A 27,530-nucleotide genomic window follows, 5' to 3' on the forward strand; every position below is an offset into this window, starting at 1 on the left:
CTGTAACATCATTGCAGTATTGCATCCCTGTGCTTGTTTTTGCCACAGAATGTATTCTGATAAACTTACTTTATTGGTATCCTCTTAACATCAGGTTGGTGAAAAACTTTTTGCCAGTTTGTAGAAGAGGCATTTTTAACCCATTGTAATTTATTTTGTGTTTATTTTTATTACTTAAATATAATCATCATGATTAATTAAAACATTTTCTTTCAGATTATTAAAACCTCATTCATATTTTTACGCAATATTCTCACCCATATTGATACCAAAACGACATTCTTGATGGATGTGCCAAGTTCGAATCCAGTTCGTTCGTTCTAAAGTAACAATTTCATCAAACCTAGATTTGATCTTTTATCTAACCTCTTTGGGTGAATGGAAAATAGTATCCTGCTTATTTCCTTTATCGCAATGTGTGTGAGTTTGGGGGGGGGTGCTTTGTTTTTAATTTACAATGTCGATCTGATGTAGGCAGGCGTTTTGCCGTTTTGGACGCAAGTAATTCATGCAGTCATTACAATTTACGTTTCGTTTTAATCTTTTTTTTTCACCCTTTAAGAGATAAAACATAAAGTCAGCCAGCAGACTATAAGTGCATTTTAACCTACAAAAAATGCCTGAGCAACTCACTGGCAATTTGCGATTATCAAGTAATTAGCAATAATCCAGAAAAAAAAAAAAAAAGAGAGAGAGAGAGAGTATAAAGCATGGGAGAATGGACCTCATACGATTGGACAGAACCATACTTCAGCCAAGCAGAAAAAAAGAAGATGCTCCTACATTATTAGGAGGAGATTTTGTAGTCGATAAATGAAGTTTTCAGATAAAAAAAAACAAAAAAAAAACAATGGTTTCAACTGATTTTTGTCAATTATTCAATAATTCTAATAAGCTACCTACACTGATAGCTTCCAAATTGTGCAGTCGAAATTACCTGAATATTACTGAATTATTAAAAAAAAAACAACAACTTTAATCGTATTAGTACAAGAAAAATTGCCGCCATCTTTGTTTAATTCGATCGGAAAATTACCTCCCTTTTGAACTCTCCTGTGTTTTACGCTCGGTTTCATAAAATTCTATTTTTATTTTCTTTAATAAAAATTTTTCTACCTATCAATTTTCATAATTTTTTTCCTATTTATCTTAAAAATACGAAGAATACGTAGATACTATTGTTTTCATGTGGAATTCAGTTTTACGATTTCCGAAAATCTCGTCCCAATTCTGTAGAAACGCCCTAAAAAGTTACCAGACGCTAAGAGACACTTTGGATTGAAATAAAAAAAAATGTCCCAGTCGAGAAAGACTTCTTACCCTCCGACCGAGAAGAGAACAGATGACAAATTTTGAAACAAAAATTATTTATTTATGAAAAGTACAATTCTTACAAACAATCTAGGCACAAGGCCATTCAAAAGTGTAGGAGCGGATCCATGGTCATCTCGTAGGCTGCCTAGTTGGAAATTTAGTGGCCTTTTTCTGATTAGGGTCAAAATATCCACGTTCACCGGTCACTTCCGCCTCCCCCTTAAAAAAAAATTCTTTATTATTGTGACTGTAAAAAAAAAAATAACACATTCTCTTATTGAGAAATTTTCTCGTATTAAATGCCTTTTTTTCTTTTTTTTTTCTCTTGACTATGATCTTCAAACCAGTCGAAATTTCTTTCTCTAAAAACTCAGAATTAATGTATATATATTTGAAATGTTTAATTCGGTGAGATTATATCATAATATATATTAAAACGAAACGAAAGAAATGTTGATTTTTATATGGGTTGTTTTGTTTTGAACTCAAACACTCAGCCATAAAATAATGATAATAACTCCCAGAAAAAAGAGAAAGAGAGAACAATAAATAAACAAAGAGATAAAAAAGAAAGGAAAAAGGTAAGTTTAATAATAAAAAAAAAAGCAACATTTTTTTTTTTTTTTTTTTTCAAAAACAAAATTCGGTTCTAGGAGCGTTCGAAAATAATTAATGTTTTTCCCTTGGTGTTTCTACAGAATTAGAACCAAATTAAACCGACTTTTACCGGTTAAAAATGTGCGTAAACAACCGGAGAAAGGTTGAATTAAACTGATCTGTCAAATTAAAAAAAAAAACAACTTTTTTTCCCATGATTCAGACGGGTAAACATTGACACAACTTTTACATTTTTTTTTTGTTCGAGAATTTTTGTTAAAACATGGGGGGAAAAAAAGAAGACCCTTTATTAGGTACTCTTGTAGCAAATATATCCTTGATTCTACTAGCACTTTTTCTCCCTCACATACCTCAAGCAAAAGCAAGTAGAATCAGAGAGATTTTGCGGCCATTTTTGGCGGTGCCTCTCAGAGGCACCGCCAAAAATGGCCGCAAAATCAAGTTGTTGTTGTTTTTTAAAACTAAATTACATTTATTAAAATCCATTATTTCTGGGTAACTTTTTTTTTTCCAGAGAGATAAAACCCTGAATTTTATCATATAGCAAACAGAATAATGTAAAACTTTTTCTACTATTTTTAATTAAATTTTAAATGTTAAATTTTCCCAAAAAATTAACAATTGACATTTTTTGTCTTGCACAAAAAACGTACTTAAATATTTAAAAAAAAAGGTTTTTGAAATAATTAATTTATTTATTTATTGTCTAACTAAGATTTAGGATGATTTTCTAAGAGAATATGCAAAAATATTATAATATAAGTACCTGAATGTCAAATAATTCCACTTATTCATATAGGTAACCAGATATTTCGCGTCCATGTAGAGTCGAGATCGACTCTGTTCACGTTTGCGGATTATAAGAAGAAAACTATGGAAGACCAAACAGGCCAAAAAAACTTATTTTTCAGTGACGAACATTTCAATGTATTATTAAGCTGAGGCTGGCCAGTACCAGATGGGTGACCATTTGTATGAGTTTGGTTTTTAATGTGTATGTGTGTGGGGGCCAGACTCCCCAAAATGGGGGGGGGGGCAATTTAAAGCAGAATAAAAAAAAATTATTTCAGCGCGTTTGGTCCACCGTAGTCGAAAGGCGGCAAACGTTTTCAAACGGGATCGAAAAAAATGATGCTATTTTTAACACAAAGGGCACAACATTTATCGAATTTTTTTTTTGTATCGATTATTCAAAGCATGCCCTGTTTAATAATGTTCATGCATTATTCGGCTCGCTAAAAAAAAAATGTTAATTTATTTATCAAAAATTTTAAAATGGCTTTTTTCGTATAAATATTAAAAAAAAATTTTTTTTTTGTTTTGCTTAACTTAAATTAATTATTTTACTTAACATATTCACCGAATTTCACACTTCAAAACTCAAAAGCGGGATAATTAAACACAATCGAAGTTCTGATATTCAGACGTCAAAATAAGGTATGCAAACAATTTTTTTTTTTTTTTTTTAATCTATAATTCTGTCCCTTACAACAACACAATATGTTTTGTTCAGTTTCAGATGATTATTTTAACCATATTTGTTCCCACTTCAAAACAAGGGGGGGGGTTTGTAAGCAAAAAAATATATATATATAAATATCGTTTATGAAAAATAAGTACACTGTTATAAAGTTCATTCTTCTCCTAATAATCGCTGAAAATTTCGTATTGATCGGATAATTACCTAATTTTTGGTAGATTTTTAAAAAGACGGTCCGTCAAAAAGTACTGACCTGCCCCCCCAATTTTGGCGGTGCCTATGCTACAGGAAACCGTTGTTGCTATTTCAAAAGATTTCGGTCGTTGACAAACAGTTAATAAGTTTAATTAGGTTAAAGTTAAATAAAATAATTAAAAAAAAAAAAAAAAAAAAAAAAAAAACAGGCATCCCATGTACATTTTGGGGTATGTTTTACAATAGCTAACAAAAATAAAAGTGCTAATGCAGTAATGCACTTACTGATCCGCGCTATTTTTTTAAAATCGTATTTCCAAGTTTAATTAAAGTTAGTTTTATGATATGTTTTTTTTATTATTCAATTGTAAGGTTAAAGTACAGAATAGGTACCAAACACCCTCCCCTTCCCATGTCAAGAATGGCTTTTTAAATAATAACGTTATTATTTCAGCACGGTACCAAAATAAATATTACTAAAAGCAAGATAAGTTACGTTGTTATCTACCGGAATATATTTTTTTGGTGTGTTTTAAGTATTAAGTGTTTAGTGTCAAGTCTGCTGAATTAAAAGGGGGGGGACAGAAAAGAAGGCTGTTTTGTTATAGCCATTTCGACGACCATCGATAATCATCCAAAAATGGAAAATTGAGCAAAATACTAAGAGAAAACCCTTTAATAAATGTCATCAATCATGCAAAAATAATTTTATACCAGTATTTAGGGGTTCTATCTATAATGCCTCACCAGGGGACAGAGTTAGATATCAGGGTCATTTTTTAACCTAGAGAAAAGGAGCAAAAAAAAAAAAAAAATGTCTCAATCGTGAAGGATTTCATCTCCACTGACAGAGAACAAGAAACTGAAGTGTAGCATCTGAATACTACACTTTGATCTTGGTGCGAAGGCCAACCTATTGTTCTAAGAGAGGTAACTCTATTTTACTAAGAATTGTAAGAAAAGAAAAAAAGAAAGATTTCTCAACTATTTTTTCAACTATTTTTACAACATTATTAGTTTTATAACAATAAAACAAAAATGTCAAATGTGATGATATTGTAATTTTTCTGAAACAAGGTCGGAGGTTACATCGGCCAAAACGGTTTAAGATTTAAACTTGAGATGAGAACAGTAGTCCAAATAGTCGATCACCATCTCAAAAATCCAGAAATAAATAACATTTTTTTTTTAAATTTTAATTCACCTTTAGCAAAGCATATTACCACCAAGATGTAAGCGACTACTGTAATTATGAGTCATATTTGAAGAGGGCATTGTAAGTGGTGAGTAAGGCAGCAAGATGTTTGTTTACATTACATTTAAATTTCTGCATGTTCGTACAGTCAGGAAGACAGGGGGCAGAGAGGGAATTCCAAAGGCAAATGATCTGAGGAAAGAGGTTAGAGTAAAAAGTTTTCTGACATTTGGGGAGCTCTACAGTGAATGGGTGGGATTTTGTGGTTAGTCAGGTGGGTTGAGTTATTTTTTATGTTGAAGGAGGTACAAAGTGCATTAAGTTTATTGGAGCACATTCTGTGAAAGTACTTGTCAGATATGACAAGTACTTCTACTTTTTTATCCCTGTCTAAGAGAGAGAGAGAGAGAGACAGAGAGAGAGAGAGAGAGACAGAGAGAGACAGACACTAGTGGTTGGTGCACCAGTTCGGATGTGACATCAATACTCCATGCATGAGCGAATAATGACTTTACAGAGATACAGGATACTAGCAGATGTGAGAAGTGTTATAGCCCGATAGAAGGAGCCCATCTTTTTTGTAGCAGACTTGGCAGTATCTTCTATGTACGAGGTGGAACGATAAAATTATCGCCATATAAAAGATGACATTATTCCTATCCTGTTTGATGAAAACCGGTTTTCTTTTTTTTGCTGCAGGCTAGTTTACCAGTCGTGTACAAATTTCAAGAGCGATACAAGCCTTCTATCATGTCTGAAAGTAACACGATGTTCAACAAGCGAGATCTGAGATGGGCTGCTATACAACTCATGCTCTGTACCAATCCAAGTTATGACAACAGGACCATTGCCAGCACCCTCAAAATGCAAATCCGGACAGTTTAATGCTTAAGAGCACAGCTCAACGCATCGGACGACCCTTTGAAGGTGGTTGAGTGGAAGCCCAAGTCTGAGGACACCACCAGATAGACTCAGACCAAAGAGTTCATTGAAAAGGTCCAGGCAACCATTTATGAAACTCCCCAACAGCATATTTGGCAAATTTCCAGAGATTTTGAATCTCACACACAACTGTGAATGCATTTATGAAGGAGGACTTAAGCCAGATCTTGACTTAGAAAACAGAGAACCTCAGGCAAATCAAGTTTGTCAGGTTGCTCACCAAAATGGAACATCTCAAGAAGCCAAACATGCTCTCGTTCATTTCAGACGAAAAGAACTTCTGTTAAGACCAGGTGCACAACAGTCAGAGCCATTGCTAGATTCTCACGAATAACAGGGGCATGCCCAAGGTGATGAAAATAAAGTTTCCTGCCATGGTTATGGTCTTTGGTGTGGTTTCAAGTGAGGGCCACATCATGCGACCTCACATCTTCAAAGTCGGCGTGAAAGTCAACACCAATATGTATCTAGATATGCTGAAGAGTGTGGTGATTCCCTGGTGTAATCAGGTGGCTGCTGGCAGACCCTGGGTGTGGCAGCAAGACTTGGTGCTGGCCCAAAAGTCCAAAGAGACCCAGGCTTGGTTTCAGAAGGAGGGCTACAACTTTGTACCCTTCTTTCATTGACCCCCCCCCCTTCTTCCCTGACCTGAAAACCCGCTGGACTACTTTGCTACTTTGTTTGGTCATACATTGAGAATGTCACCAACATGATCTCCCACAACACCAAAGCCAACCTGATTGCCGCCGTCTGCTGAGTATTCACCACGCTCCCGCCAGTGCTTGTGGAAAAGGTATGCTCCCAGTTCCGAACCTGTATCAAGGCGGTGATTGAGGCTGAACGCGGTTACATTGAATAGATGTCAACTTTACTACATAATCAAGTTACCTAAATTGATTTTTCAATAAAAGTTTTAAAATAAAGCTGTAGTGTTGTTTTCTTTAGGACAACAACTTTATCGTTTTCATCACACGGCACGGGGGACAAGATCAAAGTGTAGTATCTGTTTTGGCAGATGCTGCAAGCAAAGACAAGCTATGACTAGCAAAGACCATATGTGGGGGTAACCCCACATATCTGAACTTGGTCAATGTAGGGATCACCCTACAGACCACAGTTACTATCCAGCTCCCATTTCCCACCTCTCAGGAGCTGGTCCCCCCTTTCCCTCTCCCCCTCCCTCTCTCTCCACATTAAAAAACGGCCTTGTGCCTAATTTGCTCAGTGGGGAAGCAAATAAATCCAGCCCTCCAGGGCCCGGGCGACAAGATTAAAGTGTAGTATCTGTTCCGACAGATACTGCAAGCAAAGACCAGATGTGGGGGGAAACTCCACATACCTGACCTCTAACCAGCTCCCATTTCCCACCTCTCGGGAGCTGGTCCCCGTTTTCCCTTCCCTCTCCCTTCACTCCTCACATTAAAAATCGGCCTTGTGCCTAATTTGCTCGGTGGGGGAGTAAATAAATACTCACATTTAATACAATAATCGATTGAACAAATATACATATTGTGTATTGTTTTCCTAATGCTTCATTCTTATGTACAAAGTACTTATATTTTAATGTCTTACCCTTTTCTAAGCATTTAATCTTTGTGTTTTTTTTTTTTTCTTTTTAAGGATCTGGTCCGTTCCACACAGTCCATCAAGATTGAAATTTGTCCATCCAAGAGAGTAATCCCGTTTCAAGTTGTGTCTTTCTTTTTTAATCGTACGTCTTCCATGCTTTTCTAAAATAAAGAATGAGTCTTCCAAAGGAAGAGGAGGAGGAGGAGGAGGAAGAGGAGGAGAACCACACTCCCGCCGAAGAAGAGCCAAGACCCGAGAAGATGAGCATGAAGAGTGGCGTGAGTTGCCGCCTTTGTAAAAAGACCTTTCCGAACAATTCGCGGCTGCTCGCGCACATGCAGAAGCACAGCGGCGAGAAACGGTTCCACTGTGACACGTGCTGCAAACAGTTTTCGCAGAAGGTGCACCTGCTGACCCACATGAGGACCCACACTGGCGAGCGGCCATTCCGCTGCGATGACTGCGGCAAGCGGTTTTCGCAGAATGTTAACCTGGCGCGGCACCGACGGACGCACACCGGTGAGAAAAAGTTCAACTGCGACACGTGCGGGCAACAGTTTTCACAGAACGTGCATCTGTCGAAGCACCTGCGCCGTCACACAGGTGAAAGACCGTTCCATTGCGAAGTGTGTGGCAAGAACTTTGCTGAGAACACCACGCTGTTAACGCACATTCGAACGCATACAGGAGAGAAACCATTTCAGTGCATGGTGTGCAGCAAGAGGTTTGCCGACAGCGGCAACTGTCTCCAGCATTCTCGTATTCACAGTGGAGAAAAGCCATACCAGTGCGAGCTGTGCGGCAAGAACGTCTCGACGCGGGCTTCCCTGCTGATGCACATGAGAACGCACACGGGCGAAAAACCATTTGAATGCAACGTGTGTGCAAAGACGTTCTCCAAGAACGCATATCTCGTGATGCATATGAGAACACACACAGGTGACAAACCATTCCGGTGTGAGGTTTGCGGGAAAGGATACTTCAGAAATTCCCACCTCAAGATACATCGACGGACGCATAATAAATGAGGCAAATAATTCGTCTTTGTGTTCCATAATTTTGCTTAAATGTAAATGAACGTGGACTTACCGTGTCATCATTATCGTCATCATCGTAATCATCGTCATATTCGGATTAACACTGCTAGCATGTGTTGGACGACTAGTCAAATATAATGTGTGCACAAAACCTTTTCCAAGAATGGGTATCTCGTGATGCACATGCGCATGCACACATACGGAAAACAAGTCATTCCAATGTGAGGTTTGAAGGAAGCCTACCTCAAGATACATTGACGGACCCATTACAAATGAGGTGAATATTTCATCTTTGTGTTCCATAATTTTGCATAAATGTAAATGAATGTGGACTTACAGCATCATTGTTATCGTCATCGTAATCGTTGTCATATTCGGATTAACGCTGCAAGCATGTGTTGGACGACTTTCAGAACTTGATGAGAAGCTAGTTAAGTGTAATATTTGCACAAAGACCTTTTCCAAGAATGCATATACCCATATACCCATACACACACACAGATAGAGAAAACAAGTCATTCCAATGTGAGGTTTGAAGGAAAGGCTACTTCAGAAATTCCCACCTCAAGATACATTGACAGACGCATAATAAATGAGGTGAATATTTAATCTTTTAAGTAAATGTAAATGACCAGGAACTTGCATCATCATCATCAGCGTCATATCCAGCTTAACATCTACTTTTTATACATGCTGGCATGTGTTGGACGACTTTAAGAACTTGACTTCCAAACCAACATATCTCTGGCCGGATTTTTACTCCAACATAAACGAGGCAAATATTTCATATTTGTGTTCCATAATTTTGCATGGTTGTAAATAAATGTGGATTTGCATCATCGTTATGCAGTATCATCATCATCATCATCATCATCATCATCATCATCATCATATTCGGATTAACGATGCTAGCATGTGTTGGACGACTTTCAGAACTTGACGAGAAGCAAGTTAAATGTAATGTGTGCGCAAAGACCTTTTCCAGGAATGTGTACCTCATGATGTATAAACAAACTCACACAAGTCATTCCAATGTGAGGTTTGCAGGAAAGGGTACTTCAGAAATTCTCAAGATACAATAATTTTCAATAATTTTCCCCACTCCCTATCTGTGCCTAAATCAAAACGTAGATACCATGAACAAAGCTTCTTTCTTAGAACTGCACACCTGTGCAACTCTGTTCTGCTTGCCTGTTTCTCTCCCTACTTCAACCTGGATGTCTTCAAGTCCAACACAAACAAATTCCTGATGAACCGCCCCCCCCCTAAGTAATGACACCTTACCAATTCTCCAATACTATTGCTACGCTATCCCTTTGATTACTGTACACAAAATAACCTTTATCCCTGAGTGGCCATTGGGCCTTGATAAGTGGTGAACTCCATGTCAAAAAAAAAAAAACATCAACAAACACATAATTGAGACAATTATTTCATCTTCACTCTTATCACTTTATTTCCATAACATTCTTTCAAATATCTGACTTAACTAGGAGGCTTTCCATTGCTTCACTGGCAAGTACTAAATAATCACCATGCAGCATTTCTTTTGGACAACCCACATAAAACTCCATGGAAAACAATTCTAAGACAGTGCAGATCCCATAGTTTTGTATAAATGTAAACAACCGTGGACTCGTCTGATCATTGTCATTGTCGGCTTAACATCTGCTTTTACATGCTGGCATGTGTTGGACGACTTTTACAATTTGACTCCCAACTGGATCTTTACTTATTCCTCGTTGTCCTAAATCCATCACCTTAACTCTAACCCTAAACCTGCTACCTCAACTCAAGCATCTACGAACCCAAGTATTTTCTTATAATGCCGACTTTCAGAAGTTGACTTCCAAACTAACATATCCTTGATCAGGTCTTTACTTATCACCCTCTCTCTCTTTACTTATCACCCTCCCTCTCTTTACTTATCACCCTCTCTCTCTTTACTTATCACCCTCTCTCTCTTTACTTATCACCCTCCCTCTCTTTACTTATCACCCTCTCTCTCTTTACTTATCACCCTCTCTCTCTTTACTTATCACCCTCCCTCTCTTTACTTATCACCCTCTCTCTCTTTACTTATCACCCTCTCTCTCTTTACTTATCACCCTCCCTCTCTTTACTTATCACCCTCTCTCTCTTTACTTATCACCCTCTCTCTCTTTACTTATCATCCTCTCTCTCTTTACTTATCACCCTCTCTCTCTTTACTTATCACCCTCCCTCTCTTTACTTATCACCATCTCTCTCTTTACTTATCACCCTCCCTCTCTTTACTTATCACCTTCTCTCTCTCTTTACTTATCACCCTCTCTCTCTCTCTCTCTCTCTCTCTCTCTCTCTTATATCACTCCTTTCTATGTTTTATTTGACCTTCTTCTACCAACTGACTCTGCTGCCTCAATTGTTCTACATCTACTAATCCAAGCAATCTCATCCTTTTTATTGAATATGTTTAAACCAACAAAGTCTTCTATTCTGCACTGAGTTATACTCATACTAAATCCATTAGAAACTAATCATAATGAAAACAAATCACCACACAAATAAAAAGCAATGGACTTAACATGTCCAGATTTAATCTTCCTCTGAAGTCACCAGATCTAAGCCAAGACTCACATTACACACACATCATATAATTCTCATATCATTTCTCTCCATGCAGCACATATCCTCAACTCTTTTAAAAACTTTAAATAAGAACAGCAGTTTTTCTTAAATCTATCGTTATCACTTTCTCTCGTGTTAACCTTGGCCAACTGACCATGCTACCTCAACTGAACATCTACCAACCCAAGTACTTCTTTTAATGTTAATAATATCAATAAAGGTTCCTCTTCTGTATACATCTACATATGCTGTCCCGATTTTATCTTCCTCTGAGGTCATCTTTGTCTTTACGACTCACATTACACATCCATTGTATTATTCTTGTATTATTTCTCTCCATGCAACACATATCCTCAACCCTCAATAATCAAGTTTTATTTCCATGATCACACTGCATACACATGCCTGATAGACTCTTCCCTTGGTTGACATTGGTAATACTCTGCTAGTTAGTTATGGCAGAAAGACCTAGAACTTACTCCATCAATTCTTAATTCTTGCAATCACCACAGAATCAGTTTCTCCTTGTCCTCTAATGATATCAGCAAGATAACAAACCTTGATGACCACAATAGCATCATCCAAATATACTTTCTCCATATCTGAATTCTCATCCGTCGCCATTGTCTTACATGTTTTGTACACAAACTGATTATCATCTCTGAATCTACCTCTAATTTCACCACTTTTATTGTGTACTCGATGCTTACAAGTATCACAGAAAAGATTTAATTACTCCAAACCCCCTTTCCACAAACTAAACAGGGGAAACTCATTCTTTCTACAACTGCTGAACATTACTTTGGTCTTGGTAATATTCACTCTTAGCCCTTTATTTCCATAGCATTTCTCTAAGTCTTTAACTTAGCATGTAAGCCTTCCATCGTTTTACGAGGAAGTACTAAGTCATAAACACACAGCATCTCTTCTGGACAACTCATATGAAACGCCATAGAAAACACGTCTAAGACACAAATAAAAAGCAATGGACTTAGTACAAATCTGTATGAACACACACTTAAACGTCATAATTGTCACCAAATGTGCTGTTAATCCTAAAAAACTTTGGGCATTAGTGTGCATTGCTTGAATAATCTTCACCAATCATTCATTTTCCCTGGTTTACATTATCCCTTGACACTCTTGCAAAAACTTTCTCCAAATCCACAAAAGCAAAATACAGGTTCTTCATCTTACCAAGATACTTCTCTTCTGTTTGTCTCCAGATAAATATAGCATCATTAATAATTTACCAAAGTATAAAACCAAACTGCATTTCATATGTTTATCGAATTTCTTATTTGCTCCTCAATTATTTTCCTATCAATTGCATGACCTGATCCATCAATTTTATATTTTTGTAATTTTTTTGACTATTTGATCCTATTCTTTCGGAACAATCTCTTTTAAGGTATCCCAAAATGGCTGCTGTACAAAATAGGATTCTCTTTTAGTGCACATGGTGGAGAGGAGTTGGGGCATGGGCCAAACGATGAGAATGCGAGCTTGGATGATGGAGGATACTTATTTGAACGCACATAATCATCATAAATTTAATGCAACAGATTCTCCGATGTGAAAACTGAGAATAAACTATAAATTTTAAATCTGAATTGAATTTGGAATCATTTTTAGGGATGCAAATGATATATTAATGAATAGTCAAATACATAGCATGGAATAAACAAAACCTCTTTTAAAGCAAAACAGCAAAAGATTTGTTTTAGCAGTCAAAAGTTGGACTGCGTCCATTTAAGAAAAAAGTAAGAGTAGAAAGTTCTTTGGATATCGCCGGTCCGACAGCAGTTCTTTGGGGTGGTCCAGATTGGCCAGGAGTTATCTTTAGCGAAAATCGTCTATGCTGGAGTGAACAGGGGCAGGAAAGAAAGTAGAGAGGTCTGTCTTTGATGCTTGTCGGGTTCTCTCTGTTGGCCAACCGTGATTCTAAAGAATCTAAAGGGGCTAAAGAAATTTCTTATGGGGACATGGAATTAATGCATCCTGCCAACGGATTTGTCAGTGTGTGGCCGAATCATTTGGCATCGACATTGATCCGCGAGGGAAAATAGATCTTTATTTTATTTGTGACTACTACAAATTCCAAGGAATTTCTCATGTACTTACCTCTTTTTTCCTGTTGTGAGAGTTGATCTCTTCTCTTCTCCTTTTTCACACACGAGATGTCTTTCCCTAATCTATCGGTATTTCCATGGTAGGTGTTCGACTGAATTTCAAGCTTTCGTTACTCCTTCCCCCAACACACTCACTTTACCTGTAAAACCTTCTCTGCAAGAACTTGTTTTATTACCAACAATACTAAGAACTCTTTTTTCTTCCATGTACCTATAATCTAGCTGAACTCGTATGAACAAAGTTTCTTTCTAAGAAATCCTCACCTGACGAACACATCACAACAAGAATGTTTCCCCGACAGATTGCAGCATACTTGTTTTCAAGTCTAATGTCAACAAATATCTGTGACGTTGTCATCTCAATTAATCATAATTCTCAATTGTTCAATCATCCAATAGAAAATCTGGTGCATATTTAGAATTACATTTATTTGAAAAAAAAAAAAAAAAATTTATAATATATATACTTGTCATGGAAGGAAAATGTCATATTCCAAAACTCACATAAATTGATCAAGTAGGTTTTTTTTTTAAGAAAATCAAATTTTACGATTTTTAGCAATTAACGATTTAGAGGTTTGCATACCGCGCTATTTTATTGTATTGAAATAATAAAATAGCACGGTCTATAAATCTCGGTAATCGAATTGAGTTGTCGGTTTTTGAATTTTAACATTCTAAAACAATACAGCCGCTCATGGCCCTCTTTCTAACTTTCTCATAAAATTTGATTTTTTTATTTAAAAAAAAAATATATATACTTGATCAATGCATGTGATTTTTGGAATATGACATCTTCATTCTGTGACGAAAAGATTTATCTGTATTTTTATTTTTTGTTTTTTAAATAAGTGTAATTCTAAATAAGTACCGAAAATCTCACTAATCCTTATCCTCAGTTGACTTTTGGTTTGGGTTATGGATGAAACATTAGTATTAAAAAAAAAGAAAATTTTAGCTGATATGACAATATTACACATGGTGCATCATACTGGTCATTTCAAAAGAACAGTATTGAACCTGTAGGTCTGGCTTGTTAATTAATACCAGAAAAAAAAAAAGGCAGTGTATAAGTAGTATGCCTTTTTCATTAATATCGACAAACGAGCAAAGGGGAATAACTCTCACACATTTACATACAGTAATAACATTTTCAATTATTTGTTGGCTGTCAACTTGCTGGAACAGAATTGCCTGTACACATTGGTGAGATTATATACTTGTACTTGAAATGGCATTCACCCAGAGTAGGTTGAGGTGACTCCACCTATCTTCACCACTGTCCTTCTCACAAAGGTCGACTATGCCCAATGATTATGTCGATGATTGGGTAATTTATTGCCACTTGCTATTTCAAATCTGAACTCGGTAGACACAGAGGCTCGTGTTGGGTTCCAGATCTACTTTAACCATCATCAACAATGTTTTTCATTGTTCAGCACATCGAGTTTTCCATCACTTTACGGGAGCAGGGGCAGTTGTTTCATAGATAAACTCTTACAGTTGACCGCGCATATGTCTCATGAGGATGACTTGTTGGAGGGAGTTGATTTTTACAGAGGAAATATGCTTGGTTGTCTGAGATTAAGTGCTGTTATTGGACATGAAGGATGTAACACAAGCACTGGTTACTGAAAGTTTTAAACCACTTGATGTTTTCTATTCTGTTTGGTCAAGACTTGCTGCTATAAGGAAGTATTATGCGTACCAACACTTGGTAGATCCTTACTTTGGTGCTGCACCATATTTAAAATCTTCACTGAAGTTGGGAATTAAGTTGGCAGAAGACATGACATACAAGATCACTTTGCGCTTTGATTTTAACTTCGTCTTGACTCGTAGCTGTAATGATGCTGTTAAGGTATTTGAAACCTTCAACCTTTTCAAGAACATCACCATTGAGAATTATAGGTATTTTGTCTATTAGGGTAACAACTACTGATTGACATGGATAATAAAACTCCAGCTGAGAGGTCATCATTGATACTCCTCAGTCTAACATCCACAGGTAACAAAAAAAAAAAAGAAAAAAAGTCAAGCCAAATTTAATCCTACAGAATATGTTTAAATATTTTGTTACCGTGAAAACACAATTCATTGCAGTGGGAGAACTGACAAATCTTAAAGACTGTCGCAAGCCAAAATTTTATTTTTATTATGTCTAAAATATTTTGATGTTAGCATATAGATCTTTGCAAAACATGAAAACAAAATATGATACCGAAATTATTCTAGTATCACAATTCCACACTAAATTATGACTGTTCAAAGTTTGTTGGAAATTAGAAAATTAATAGAAAATTAATAGAAAATTAATGGAAACAATCTAAATAGTTGGTAAAATCTCATTATCTCTTGAGAAACTATAAAAAAAATAAAAATGGCACAGAAGTGCAAATTTATTTTCGTAACACAATTCCACACTAAATTATAGTCTTCAAAATTTGTTGGAAATTAGAAAATTTGCTGTCTTGTGTGCTATTGAACCAGAAGTAAATATTCACAACCCATAATTAAATATAGCAGTACTGATTCAGGAGAGGTGTGGTTGGGGATTGCGCATACCTCACAATTACTTGTGCAGCTATCCTTACAAGGAGTATCCATTGTCTCTTAAGACTGAACGGAGGCATCAAACTAAATATGCAAGCTATAAACAAGTGAAAAATTCTTACAAATGTATCATGTCATCTTGTGATGAATATAAATTAATCATAATGAAAGCAATGATTATGAGATCAAGCAAGTGTAAACATTATGCAAAATCTCATTATTTTTTGAAAATATACAACAATAACACAAGTGCAACTTTAATTGTTCATGTAAGATTCATTTCAACAGCTAACACATTGAATTTTCTTAATATAATTCATAGCAAATTAGAGATAAAGCTAAATTTTTCTTTACTTGGATATTTTAGTGAAAGACAACTTAAAATCCTATATTAAGTCAACCATATTGATGAGTGGCCATTTTTTTTTAAGATGGAACTATTTTTATATGCGTAGTGACACGCAATATTATGCACATAGTTGAAAAACATTGATGTTAAAAATTAAATCACCTGTTACTAAAAATAGTAATCTAACTCAGGAGAAAAAACTATAAATGACACGAGAGGATGGATTGGATTAGAAAAAAGATTAAATTCTATGTAGATATAAATTTTATCAAAAACAAAAGACCAAAAGAATGAATTCCAATTAAACAGAATTTTAATATAATTTATTTATTTTCACACACACTAAACTGCGTTATGATATCTAATAAAACAACATTTGTAAACCAAATGAACACTCTTCAAGTAGCTGTCAACAATTTTACAAAAATACTCGAATCCATTGTATATGAGAGAAGCTGTGTGTACTACATATTAATGTTGGGACAATGAATTGGAAACCGGAAAAAATTTGAACTTTTGAGGGTATCAGAATAGGAATCAGAAAAATTTGTATTTATTTTCTGATGCAAAAAAATGATTCTTTTGTCTTTTTTTATTTGATTCTTTTTTTCAAAACAAAATCTTCCACTGCTGGTAGTATAGAAAAAATAATGAGATCTTACCAACTGTTTAGATTGTTTCTATTAATTTTCTATTAATTTTCTATTAATTTTCTATTAAATATTTATTGATTTTAAACTATCAGTAAAACTAAAGTCTATAGATCATCCTTCACAAGTGTACTTTTTTACGTTTGAGAAAATATCTGCACATTTAACATGTGTCGTTATTGTAATTGGGGAAAAAAGAGCAAGTTTATAGTAAATATTTAGAAATTTATAAAAAAAATCAGAATCGGTAATTGTATCGGAATCGGAGGAAAAATATTGGAATTGTCCCACCCATCACTGCTACATATCCAACCTGTTCTCTTGTTTGGCTGCAAAACGTGATTGATGACGAAATGTCAAAACGAAACGATCTTCACTGCAGCATGTTTGCTGAAAAATAAATAGTTTTTTTTTCTTTTTTGTGTTTTTTACACCACTTATCACCACTTATCAAGGCCAAGAGGCCACTCGGGGATAAGGGTTTGTACAGTAGAAATTGGACAATATAGTAATCGTTAGTAATGGAAAGTCGATAAATTTGTTAACTTATATGGAATGGTTCATCAAAAACTTGTTTACATTAGACTTGAAGACAACCATATCGTAGTCAGCTGGAAAGCAGGAAAACAGAGGACAATTCCATAGGCGTGCAGTTCTAAGAAAGAAGCTTTGCTCATGGAATCTACGCTTAGGTTTAGGTATAGATAAAGAGCGGGGGAAATTAGTGATAGTGTTTTCTGCTAGACGGGTGTTTCTTGTGAAAGTTTGGCGAGGAAGGAACCATAGATTGGAGCTCTGCCGAGTACTTGCCATGAAAATAATGATAAAGCAGAGACAAACTCGCAACATCTCTTCTGTGAGAAAGAGGTTGCAGGGAAGAGAAAAGGACATCCCCTACGAGGCTACGAAGTCTATTTTGAACTCTATCAAGGCAGGACAAGTCCTTTCTAGCAGCTCCTGCCCAAATGTGGCAACAACGTAAAGGCTTTCTGAGAAATTCTGCTGTGCAATGATGTCTCAACTAGCATGGCCATGTCACCCACCATGAAACATCTGAAATGCTCCAAAGTGTGTTCCATGTTGATGTCGATATCTCAAAGCTGTGTCGTAGGCCGTTTAAGAATATGAAGGGAATTAATTGACCTGATCCTATCATGTGGCACAAGTGAAATGGCAACAGACACAAGTTGGAAGTCATTTATGAAATGTTTTAACTCAACATGAGATATGAGGATGAAAAGTAAAAGTAAATACAGAACACATACATGGAGGTTAGGAAGACTTAGCTACAGAGAAGAAAAACAAAAGTAGGAAGAGGACATAGAATTATACCCCTCCCCTCCCCATTTTTTAATTGCCCGTTTTATGTAAAATTATCAGCTTGTTTAATTACTTCTCAATAACATAAATTAGAATATATAGAGGATATTGCCAAGTTTGCTGCAAAGAAGGCAGGCTCCCTCTAACAGCCTAGAAAACTTCTCACACCTGCCAATACCCTATATTAATAAATCCACCATTTGCCCATACATTGAGTATTGTTATCGCATCTGGGCTTGTGCACAAATCATAAGCCTCTCTTTCTTGGATAAGGTAGAAAAAAGAATTTCTAACCTTATAGGACATGCACTGTCTACCATGATCCAGCCCCTGTTGCATCGCCACAGTATTGTATAACTGTGCTTATTTTACAAGTATTTCCACAGAATGTGTTCTGATTAAATTACTGCATTTGTATCCCCTCAATGAAGATACCTACGATCCACCGGACTATTAGCAAATCCCAATCCTTCACTGTAGTTGTCCCTAGATGCTGGAAAGCTTATTTGAATAGCTGCTTTTCCCATACTGCTAGCCTTTTGAATTCCTTTCTTGTTTCCTCAATCCCCGACTGTGCCAACATGCAGAAATTTAAATGTTATGTGAACAAGTATTTTGTTGCACAACTCCCCATTCAGGTTGGTCTCTTATAAATTTGGCTCCTATCACAGTACATTCTTAGTAAAAATATGCCTTATTTGGCGTGAATAAAGGTTTTTAAAAAGTCAAGTCACATTTGTTATTAGCTACACAATAAAGAGGGAGAGTATGGAGGAAGAATAAGGCACTTTTTATTTTTATTTCAGTGTTTTGTTTTTTTAATTTGAAAATTTTTGATTAGCGAAGCTACGCAATCTTTGTATTTGTATACAAATACTTGCCATAAACCGTCCTCATAATAAGTAATCAAATTTTATTAATTCCATTCATCATTTTCAATCCTTTCATAATATTCTTCATTGTTCAAGTGACAATCAATCTGGCCTTCAGACTGGGATAAAAATGTTCTGTCGTTGTTTGGGGAAGGAGAACCCCTTTTTTCATTTTTTTTATTTCTCTCTCATACGGAGTGACCTTTTTTTGTGAAGCTGAATAACCCCTGCATAAAAAAAGAAAAAGATTTAAAGTCTAACTAGTAAATAGAAACAATCCATTTATCTCATTAATATTTATGCTCAAGTGACTTTTAGCCTTGTTAAGTGGTGTCTCATTCGCAAAAAAAAAAAAAAAAAAAAAAAAATGAACTGCATGTAACTTACTGTCTAGTTCTGAATAGACAGGCTCACTCCCGTGCGATTTACACATGAATCTGAAATTTGAAAGACTTGAACTTGTCCTTTTTAGCGACGTCATTCAGTCACCCATGTTTGGACTGATAAGACTCAGACTTTCTATTGTTTGGATCATTCAAACTACTCTTCTCATCTTGAATGTTATTCCTACAACGTTTTGGCTGATGTAATCTGCAATCTTCTTCCGGTGTACCTTGTCAGACTCTGGAATCTGTACAGAATTCCACTTTATTTAATCTGCATGAGCAGCATGTTCTCATTCTGTCAGCCATGACTGGGTTCCATTCAAAATTCCATACAGATTTCTGAGTTCGACACAATTCACCTGAAGAAGGTTGGGGGTTACATCAACCGATATATAAGAATAACAGGGAAGATAAGAAGAGTAGTCTGAGTAATACGAATTATCAATCCTCATCTTTAAAAAAAAAAAAAAAAAAAATGTAGACTCAGATTCTTTTCACTGACCAATCAGTGACCCTCCAATCAGCTCAGTTTGAAGCTAATACCTCTGTATTTACAGGTCCTGGATATGACCTTAAATTATATCTGATGGTAAGGCCCAAGCTTGTGGGATTCGGGGAGTGTAGAGCCACCTTTTAATTGTCATTGCTCCCAGGTCCACTCTGACCCGGAGTGGTAGTACCTGTTAGGGTCCCAACTATGGGTTGAATAGAAACCGATTAGATATATAACGAATATATTCTATTAAAAAATTTTTCTTCAAAATCACTGGATTCGGCATTAAATAACCTAAAAAGGGTTGAGATGCAGTAAAACAAAAACAACCAACAACCAACCTGTATTAACAGCGCTGATGGCAGCATTCTTCAGAGAGCTTTTGAGACAGTCATTAGACCTTAATTTGAACAACCTTTACCAATTGAGACAACTTGAGAGAATAGCTGTTTGGGAATGCAATGTATGGCATGTCTCAAAATTAACCGTCTATTTTGATGCTAATTTATATTTCAAAATAGATTGTTAATTTTGGGACACCTTGTATGATTATAAAAATTATACAGAAAAAAACCCAAAAAACATTTCCGATTATTCAGATTGGTATTTGCAGCTTGCTTGATATTTTTGCAACATTTCACCTGATGTAAACCTCTGACATTTTTCAAAGGTATCTTTTCAAACTCAGAAAAACTTTGTCAAACTTGGAAACCTTTATGGAATTCGAAAAGTTCCCTTTTATTTAATGCATGAATTATAACTTGTTCTCAATAAAGATTAAAAAATGCATGTTTTGTATATGTTTGTGAAAATGTTTAGATGTTGGGTGACATCAGAGCTGGTGCTATGCTAAACCTGTTCCTTTCAATGCCCTGCATATTTGCATAAATACACTTTGTCCTAAAAATGTAATGAGATTATGGCCATTCATATTATTTGGATTCTTCAGACTACTGTTCTCATCTTGAGTGTCATTTTCACAAAGTCTTGGCCAATGATATCTCCAACCTGAAAATCTTGTCGAACTCGAGAATGTTTCTGTCAAACTTGGGAATTTGGTCAGAATTTCGAACGGAACCCTTTATTTACTTCATGGGAGTAGCATGCTCTCATTGTGTCAGCCATGGCTGAATAGAGGTCCTAAGTAATTCGCGATTGTATTTTTCAGTTGCCCACAGTGAAAACTGAATCTTCAACTTTCAGGAGAAGGTGACTTTTACAATTGATTTTTCAAAGTAGTCTAACCACTGAGGACCTGTGGTGCAGTGGTCCGAGTACTCAGACAGATGTGTATAGAAGACTTTGTTGGCTTAATCATATTGAAAGAATGAATGAGACTACTGGGCAGTAGATGTAGAGCAGTTGAGTTAGCAGGATCAGTTGGCAGGAGAAGGCCAAATAAAACAGAAAGAAATGATCAGGAAGATTTGAGAGAAAGAGGGATAAGTAAAGACTTAATCAGAGATATGCTAGTTTGAAATTCAAGTTCTAAACGTCGTCTTTTACATGCTGGCAAGTAAAACAGACATTAAGTTGATGATGATGATGATGATGATGATATTCTAGCTATGCCCGCTGCTGAAAGGACTGAGTTTAGCATGATACTGAATCTGACATCAATTAAGCATCCAATGTAAACAAAGCATGCATTTTCAAACTGACTCGGATTTCAGAAATTTTTTTTTTTATTAAAGCATTCAAAAATTATTTTTAACTATTATGTTGATGCAAAAGTTTTTTGTCTACTTAGTTTTTCATTTTTAAGATGAAATTTGATGTTTTTAAAAATCTTTATTGATAACAATAACGACTTTTGTTCTCTATAACTTGACTCCATCTGTCGACGAGCTTATAAATGCTTGTAAAATCTTTACATTTTGATGTGTAATATGGATCTAACGCGTGTTCAATCTCCTCTTGGGAAGTTAACCTAAGACCATCTAATTGGTTTTGTGATCCTCAAAATAAGTGATAATAAAAGTGAGTTAGGTCAAGAGAATATGTAGGATGGGTCAAGATTTCCAAACTAATCTCCTATGAGATTTTTTGTCAGTAATGCAATGCGAGGACAAGCATTATCTTGATGGAAGATGACTCTATTTCTGTTTTAAAAAAATTTTTTTTTTACATCTTTTTTACATTTTTTTTTACATTTTCACCCCAAACAAGGCACATTGCTTCTTTGGTGTAGGGGGCTACTATCAGGGACATAAGCTACTGAGATACTATGTAGGGAGTTGAGCAGTAAGATATCGGTTCACGTTACACTTGAACTTCTGCATGTCACTACAGTTGGGGAAGCAGTTCTGGAGAAGAAACTACTGGAGTAGAAGGGTCTCTTACATCTAGGGATCTCTACTGTGTAGGGGTGAGATTTAGCTGCTTGTCGGGTTTGTTGAGGGTATTTACGTTGTGGGGGGGCACAAGTGCTTGCAGTTCGTCAGAGCATTTACCATTAAAATACTTGTAGAACAGGCAGAGGGATGCAACATTTCGTCGGTGGGTCAGAAGGTTATTTTTGGGTTAACATGAGTTAAAATCTTGCATAAAAATATGAACGATGCTTTAAAAATCTGAATGATGCTTCAAAAATCTGAATGATGCTTTAAAAATATGAACGATGCTTTAAAAATCTGAATGATGCTTTAAAAATCTGAATGATGCTTTAATGATGCTTTAAAAATATGAACGATGCTTTAAAAATATGAATGATGCTTTAAAAATCTGAATGATGCTTTAACGATGCTTTAAAAATATGAACGATGCTTTAAAAATATGAATGATGCTTTAAAAATATGAACGATGCTTTAAAAATCTGAATGATGCTTTAAAAATCTGAATGATGCTTTCAAAATCTGAATGATGCTTTAATGATGCTTTAAAAATATGAACGATGCTTTAAAAATATGAACGATGCTTTAAAAATATGAATGATGCTTTAAAAATCTGAATGATGCTTTAACGATGCTTTAAAAATATGAACGATGCTTTAAAAATATGAACGATGCTTTAAAAATCTGAATGATGCTTCAAAAATCTGAATGATGCTTTAAAAATATGAACGATGCTTTAAAAATATGAATGATGCTTTAAAAATCTGAATGATGCTTTAATGATGCTTTAAAAATATGAACGATGCTTTAAAAATATGAATGATGCTTTAAAAATCTGAATGATGCTTTAACGATGCTTTAAAAATATGAACGATGCTTTAAAAATCTGAATGATGCTTTAAAAATATGAATGATGCTTTAACGATGCTTTAAAAATATGAACGATGCTTTAAAAATATGAATGATGCTTTAAAAATATGAACGATGCTTTAAAAATCTGAATGATGCTTTAAAAATATGAATGATGCTTTAACGATGCTTTAAAAATTTGAACGATGCTTTAAAAATATGAATGATGCTTTAAAAATCTGAACGATGCTTTAAAAATATGAATGATGCTTTAAAAATATGAATGATGCTTTAATGATGCTTTAAAAATATGAACGATGCTTTAAAAATATGAACAATGCTTTAAAAATCTGAATGATGCTTTAAAAATCTGAATGATGCTTTAACGATGCTTTAAAAATATGAACGATGCTTTAAAAATATAAACGATGCTTTAAAAATCTGAATGATGCTTCAAAAATCTGAATGATGCTTTAAAAATCTGAATGATGCTTTCAAAATCTGAATGATGCTTTAATGATGCTTTAAAAATATGAACGATGCTTTAAAAATATGAATGATGCTTTAAAAATCTGAATGATGCTTTAACGATGCTTTAAAAATATGAACGATGCTTTAAAAATATGAATGATGCTTTAAAAATATGAACGATGCTTTAAAAATCTGAATGATGCTTTAAAAATCTGAATGATGCTTTAAAAATCTGAATGATGCTTTAATGATGCTTTAAAAATATGAACGATGCTTTAAAAATATGAACGATGCTTTAAAAATATGAATGATGCTTTAAAAATCTGAATGATGCTTTAACGATGCTTTAAAAATATGAACGATGCTTTAAAAATATGAACGATGCTTTAAAAATATGAATGATGCTTCAAAAATCTGAATGATGCTTTAAAAATATGAACGATGCTTTAAAAATATGAATGATGCTTTAAAAATCTGAATGATGCTTTAATGATGCTTTAAAAATATGAACGATGCTTTAAAAATATGAATGATGCTTTAAAAATCTGAATGATGCTTTAACGATGCTTTAAAAATATGAACGATGCTTTAAAAATCTGAATGATGCTTTAAAAATATGAATGATGCTTTAACGATGCTTTAAAAATATGAACGATGCTTTAAAAATATGAATGATGCTTTAAAAATATGAACGATGCTTTAAAAATCTGAATGATGCTTTAAAAATCTGAACGATGCTTCAAAAATCTGAATGATGCTTCAAAAATATGAATGATGCTTTAAAAATATGAACGATGCTTTAAAAATATGAAAGAAAAACTTATAAATCAATCGTGATGATATGTTTAAGTAATAACGATATGTATAAAATAAATTACAATGAAACTTTTGCAATATATTTGTGTATATATCTAAAACTTAAAAATAACATTAGGTCAGTGTAAAAGTATTTGCTGATTTAAAATTTCATCTTGAAAATGAAAGACTTTTTGTTTTTGAAAATTTTTATTTATACTACTAATGCCCTTTACTCGCTATAACTTGATTCTATCTGTCAACGAGCCTATAAATGCTTTGCTTGTAAAGTTCTTTAGCTTTCCATGGGAAATATGAATCCAACTTATGTTCAATATCCTCTCTTGGTTTTAACATAAGGCTATAGTTTTGTGATCCTCAGAAGAAAAAGTTATAAATCAATCATGGTGATATGTTTAAGTAAAAGCAATATGCATAAAATAAATTACACACAGGCTCTTTCAGTCTTTGACAGACTATGGATACCCACGAAGGGATGCCTGCGCGTGAAATTTTTATGGCAGGAGCTGCGCAATCTCCAACCACACCTCTCCCGAGTTGACATTGTTAAATACCAATGGCAAGTGAAATGTATGTACAGGTGCTGAGATAAGCGGAGAGCACATACAGTACCTAGAATTCCCAAATGGTCACCCATCTAATACTAACCAGGCTTAATGTTGCTTAACTTCGGTGATCTGATGAGAACCGGTGTTTCAACGCAATTATGCTGTAAATTACAATGGTTTAAAATGCCCTTCGACAAATCAGTAAAAACTTTTACCCCACTCTGATCTCTGGACCTACTGGATGATTTTTTTGCTTTATTTTTATTTCACTATTTTTTTTTTTTTAATCGCATAAATATTTTTGTGTTTTGTATTTTTTTAATTTGCAGCCAGGTACATGTTCTAGTGACATTGAATCGTCAAACAACACAATCTTCGCTTCAACATATCGGATGGAGATTATTGCCATCCTCACTGTAAAAAAATGTAATAAATTTGCACAGCATCATCTCAATGGATGCAACTACATCATCCTCTGTCAATCATCTGAAACAGTATCATATATGTCCCACATCGATGTTGATGACCGAAAGTCACACAATAGGACACTTAGGATATTGTGAGTACTTGATCCTAGTATAACAGCATGGGCGCACATATGCAAATACATGCGAAATGATGTTATCAGTAAAGAAAAAAAAGCTATAAAAAAGAGAAAGGGGATAATCACATTTGAGATATAGAGCATGTTCAAGATCACATTAGAGACATGGGTGACATTCGAGATCACATGGGTGACATCATGGCTGTAACAATGAGGAAATAAATGTCGTAACAAAGAAAACGCGAGTTGAAGTTCTTTTCTATTCTTTGTCTACTTTGTGACCAAGGTTACAACGTGTTGGTTCCCAGACAATGTTATACTAGGGGACAGCACATGTAAGTTGGTAACAGGCAGGAGAAATCCAAAGTCATCAATGAAATGTCTAAACTCAGCATGAAGACGAAAAAACGAAAAAATGATAATAAACTTTAAAATTTATAAATGAATGAAAGAATATGTGTCTCAGAGTAAAATGAATGAAATATCAAAGAAATTTTTTGCTCCTTTTTTATGTCCTTTTCCTCGTATAAGACAGTGTATAACTATGTCTAGAGGATCTTATTTGGGCTTTGAATATGTTATTTTGAATATTTGGTCAGGGTTTACTTGTAGAGTGAAGGATCCTCACGCCAGGTTGTCCTGACAAACCCACTCAGCCCAAAGGTATGAGATATAGGGGATGTTCTGGGGCCATCAAAAACAGATATACGGCATAATCACGTTTGACACACAGGTTCCCATCAGATCACCAAAGTTAAGCAACGATGACAAACTAGTTCTTATTAGATCACAGAAGGTAAGTAATATTTAGCCTGGCCAGTACTAAATGAGTGATCATTTGGAAATACTAGGTGCTGTATGTATTCAGGTAAACTAGATATATATAATACCTCAGAGGGATGAGCATACAATTTCAGGTCACCCTTGGGCAAGGTGTAACACTTGTTAGCCTCCCTCTGATATCCTGGAGGTTTACCATACAGGTGGTAAGTGAAATTCCTCAGCTGTGGTGAATGCAGTACATCTCGGAAACGCAGACTCTGTTGAAAAAACAAACAGGGTAGAGAGAGCTTGTTGACCCTGAAAGTCACAAAATTAGGAACACCTGCTTCCAATGTGATATGAACTAGCACGAAAGTAATACGGTTCAGTAAACTGTAGTAAGAATGCTCATATCAGTGTGTCTGACATCCAATTGTAAGATTCTGCTGGAGGACGGCTACTATACGATGTAACATAATGGAGTGTTTAAATATCTCTACTGGACAATCTGTAAAAAATTGAATATCGAATGTAGCAGCAAATCCTAGGAACATGTTTACCAGAAAAAACAGTTGGAAATAAGTCATACACCATCCACTATGGCTATGCAATTTCTACAGCTATATACCTAGAAAACAAGGCCATAAAACGTGACATAGTGATATGGGACAAGAAGAAGAAAGAAGCAACCTTAGTAGAAGTCAGTGTCTTCAATGATGCTTGGTTAAACAGAGCTGAGAGGGAAAAGATAACGAAATACCAAACGTCTTATGTATGACATGAAAAGAAACTGGAATCTTAGGAAGATCTCTATTACTCTAACAATTATAAGAGCAACCGGACTCATGAAAAAGGATTTCAAAAACTACTTGGCAAATATACCCGGTGATCCAAGTGTATGAGAGCTGCAAACAATTGCACTTAAAGGGACGGTCAGAATCTTAAAAAGATCTCTCAGTTGGACTGAGTTAGTGTGTGAATATTTGACATCCAGTAGGATACCCCATCCTCAGTTTGAAGAAACTGATAAGACAATTAAAAACAAAGATCTAACCAGAGATAACGAAACATTGATATCATTGGGATGATTAGCAGAAATCCTTTGTTATCACAAAAGAATATTATAGATAGTATGAACTTTGTTACTTGATACTGAACTTCTACTTGGAATAATTTCAGAGAATTATTTGGCCAATGAGTTGGCGGTTGTTTTTATGGATAATGCTTTCGAACAATATCTTCAAAGATCAAATTAGAGATTCAAGGTTGATTGTTTTCAAACCAGTTAGGCATGGAATTGTGAGAAATATAGTTTTGAGTTGATTTTCACTATCATTTTTTTTTCTTTTTATGCAAATCGTCCCAGATAAGGTGTGATGGCATTTGATGTGAGAGCTAACAAGAACAAGAGATAATTATCACACGAACAAAACTATGGATAGGAGGCAAACAGTCAGCATGAAGAGAGTTTCATAAACCTGCAGTTCTTGGA

At 35.1% G+C, this 27,530-nt stretch overlaps 1 protein-coding gene and 1 pseudogene across 1 annotated transcript; one reads left to right on the top strand and one right to left on the bottom strand.

Moving 5' to 3' along the window:
- Nucleotides 1-1,446: 1,446 nt before the first annotated feature.
- Nucleotides 1,447-21,382, top strand: LOC145242197 (uncharacterized). Its single transcript, XM_080105193.1, has 2 exons — nt 1,447-1,895; nt 7,365-21,382. Exon 2 carries the CDS (start codon nt 7,487-7,489, stop codon nt 8,339-8,341), a length of 855 nt encoding a protein of 284 aa, XP_079961319.1. The 5' UTR covers nt 1,447-1,895; nt 7,365-7,486; the 3' UTR covers nt 8,342-21,382.
- A 3,402-nt stretch (nt 21,383-24,784) lies between these two features.
- LOC145243326 (5S ribosomal RNA) lies at nt 24,785-24,901 on the bottom strand (annotated as a pseudogene).
- Between the last annotated feature and the right edge of the window lie 2,629 nt (nt 24,902-27,530).

This window comes from Euprymna scolopes, chromosome 21 (genome assembly GCF_053919585.1).
Source record: "Euprymna scolopes isolate OS-2025 chromosome 21, ASM5391958v1, whole genome shotgun sequence".
NCBI classification, from domain to species: Eukaryota; Metazoa; Mollusca; class Cephalopoda; order Sepiida; family Sepiolidae; genus Euprymna; species Euprymna scolopes.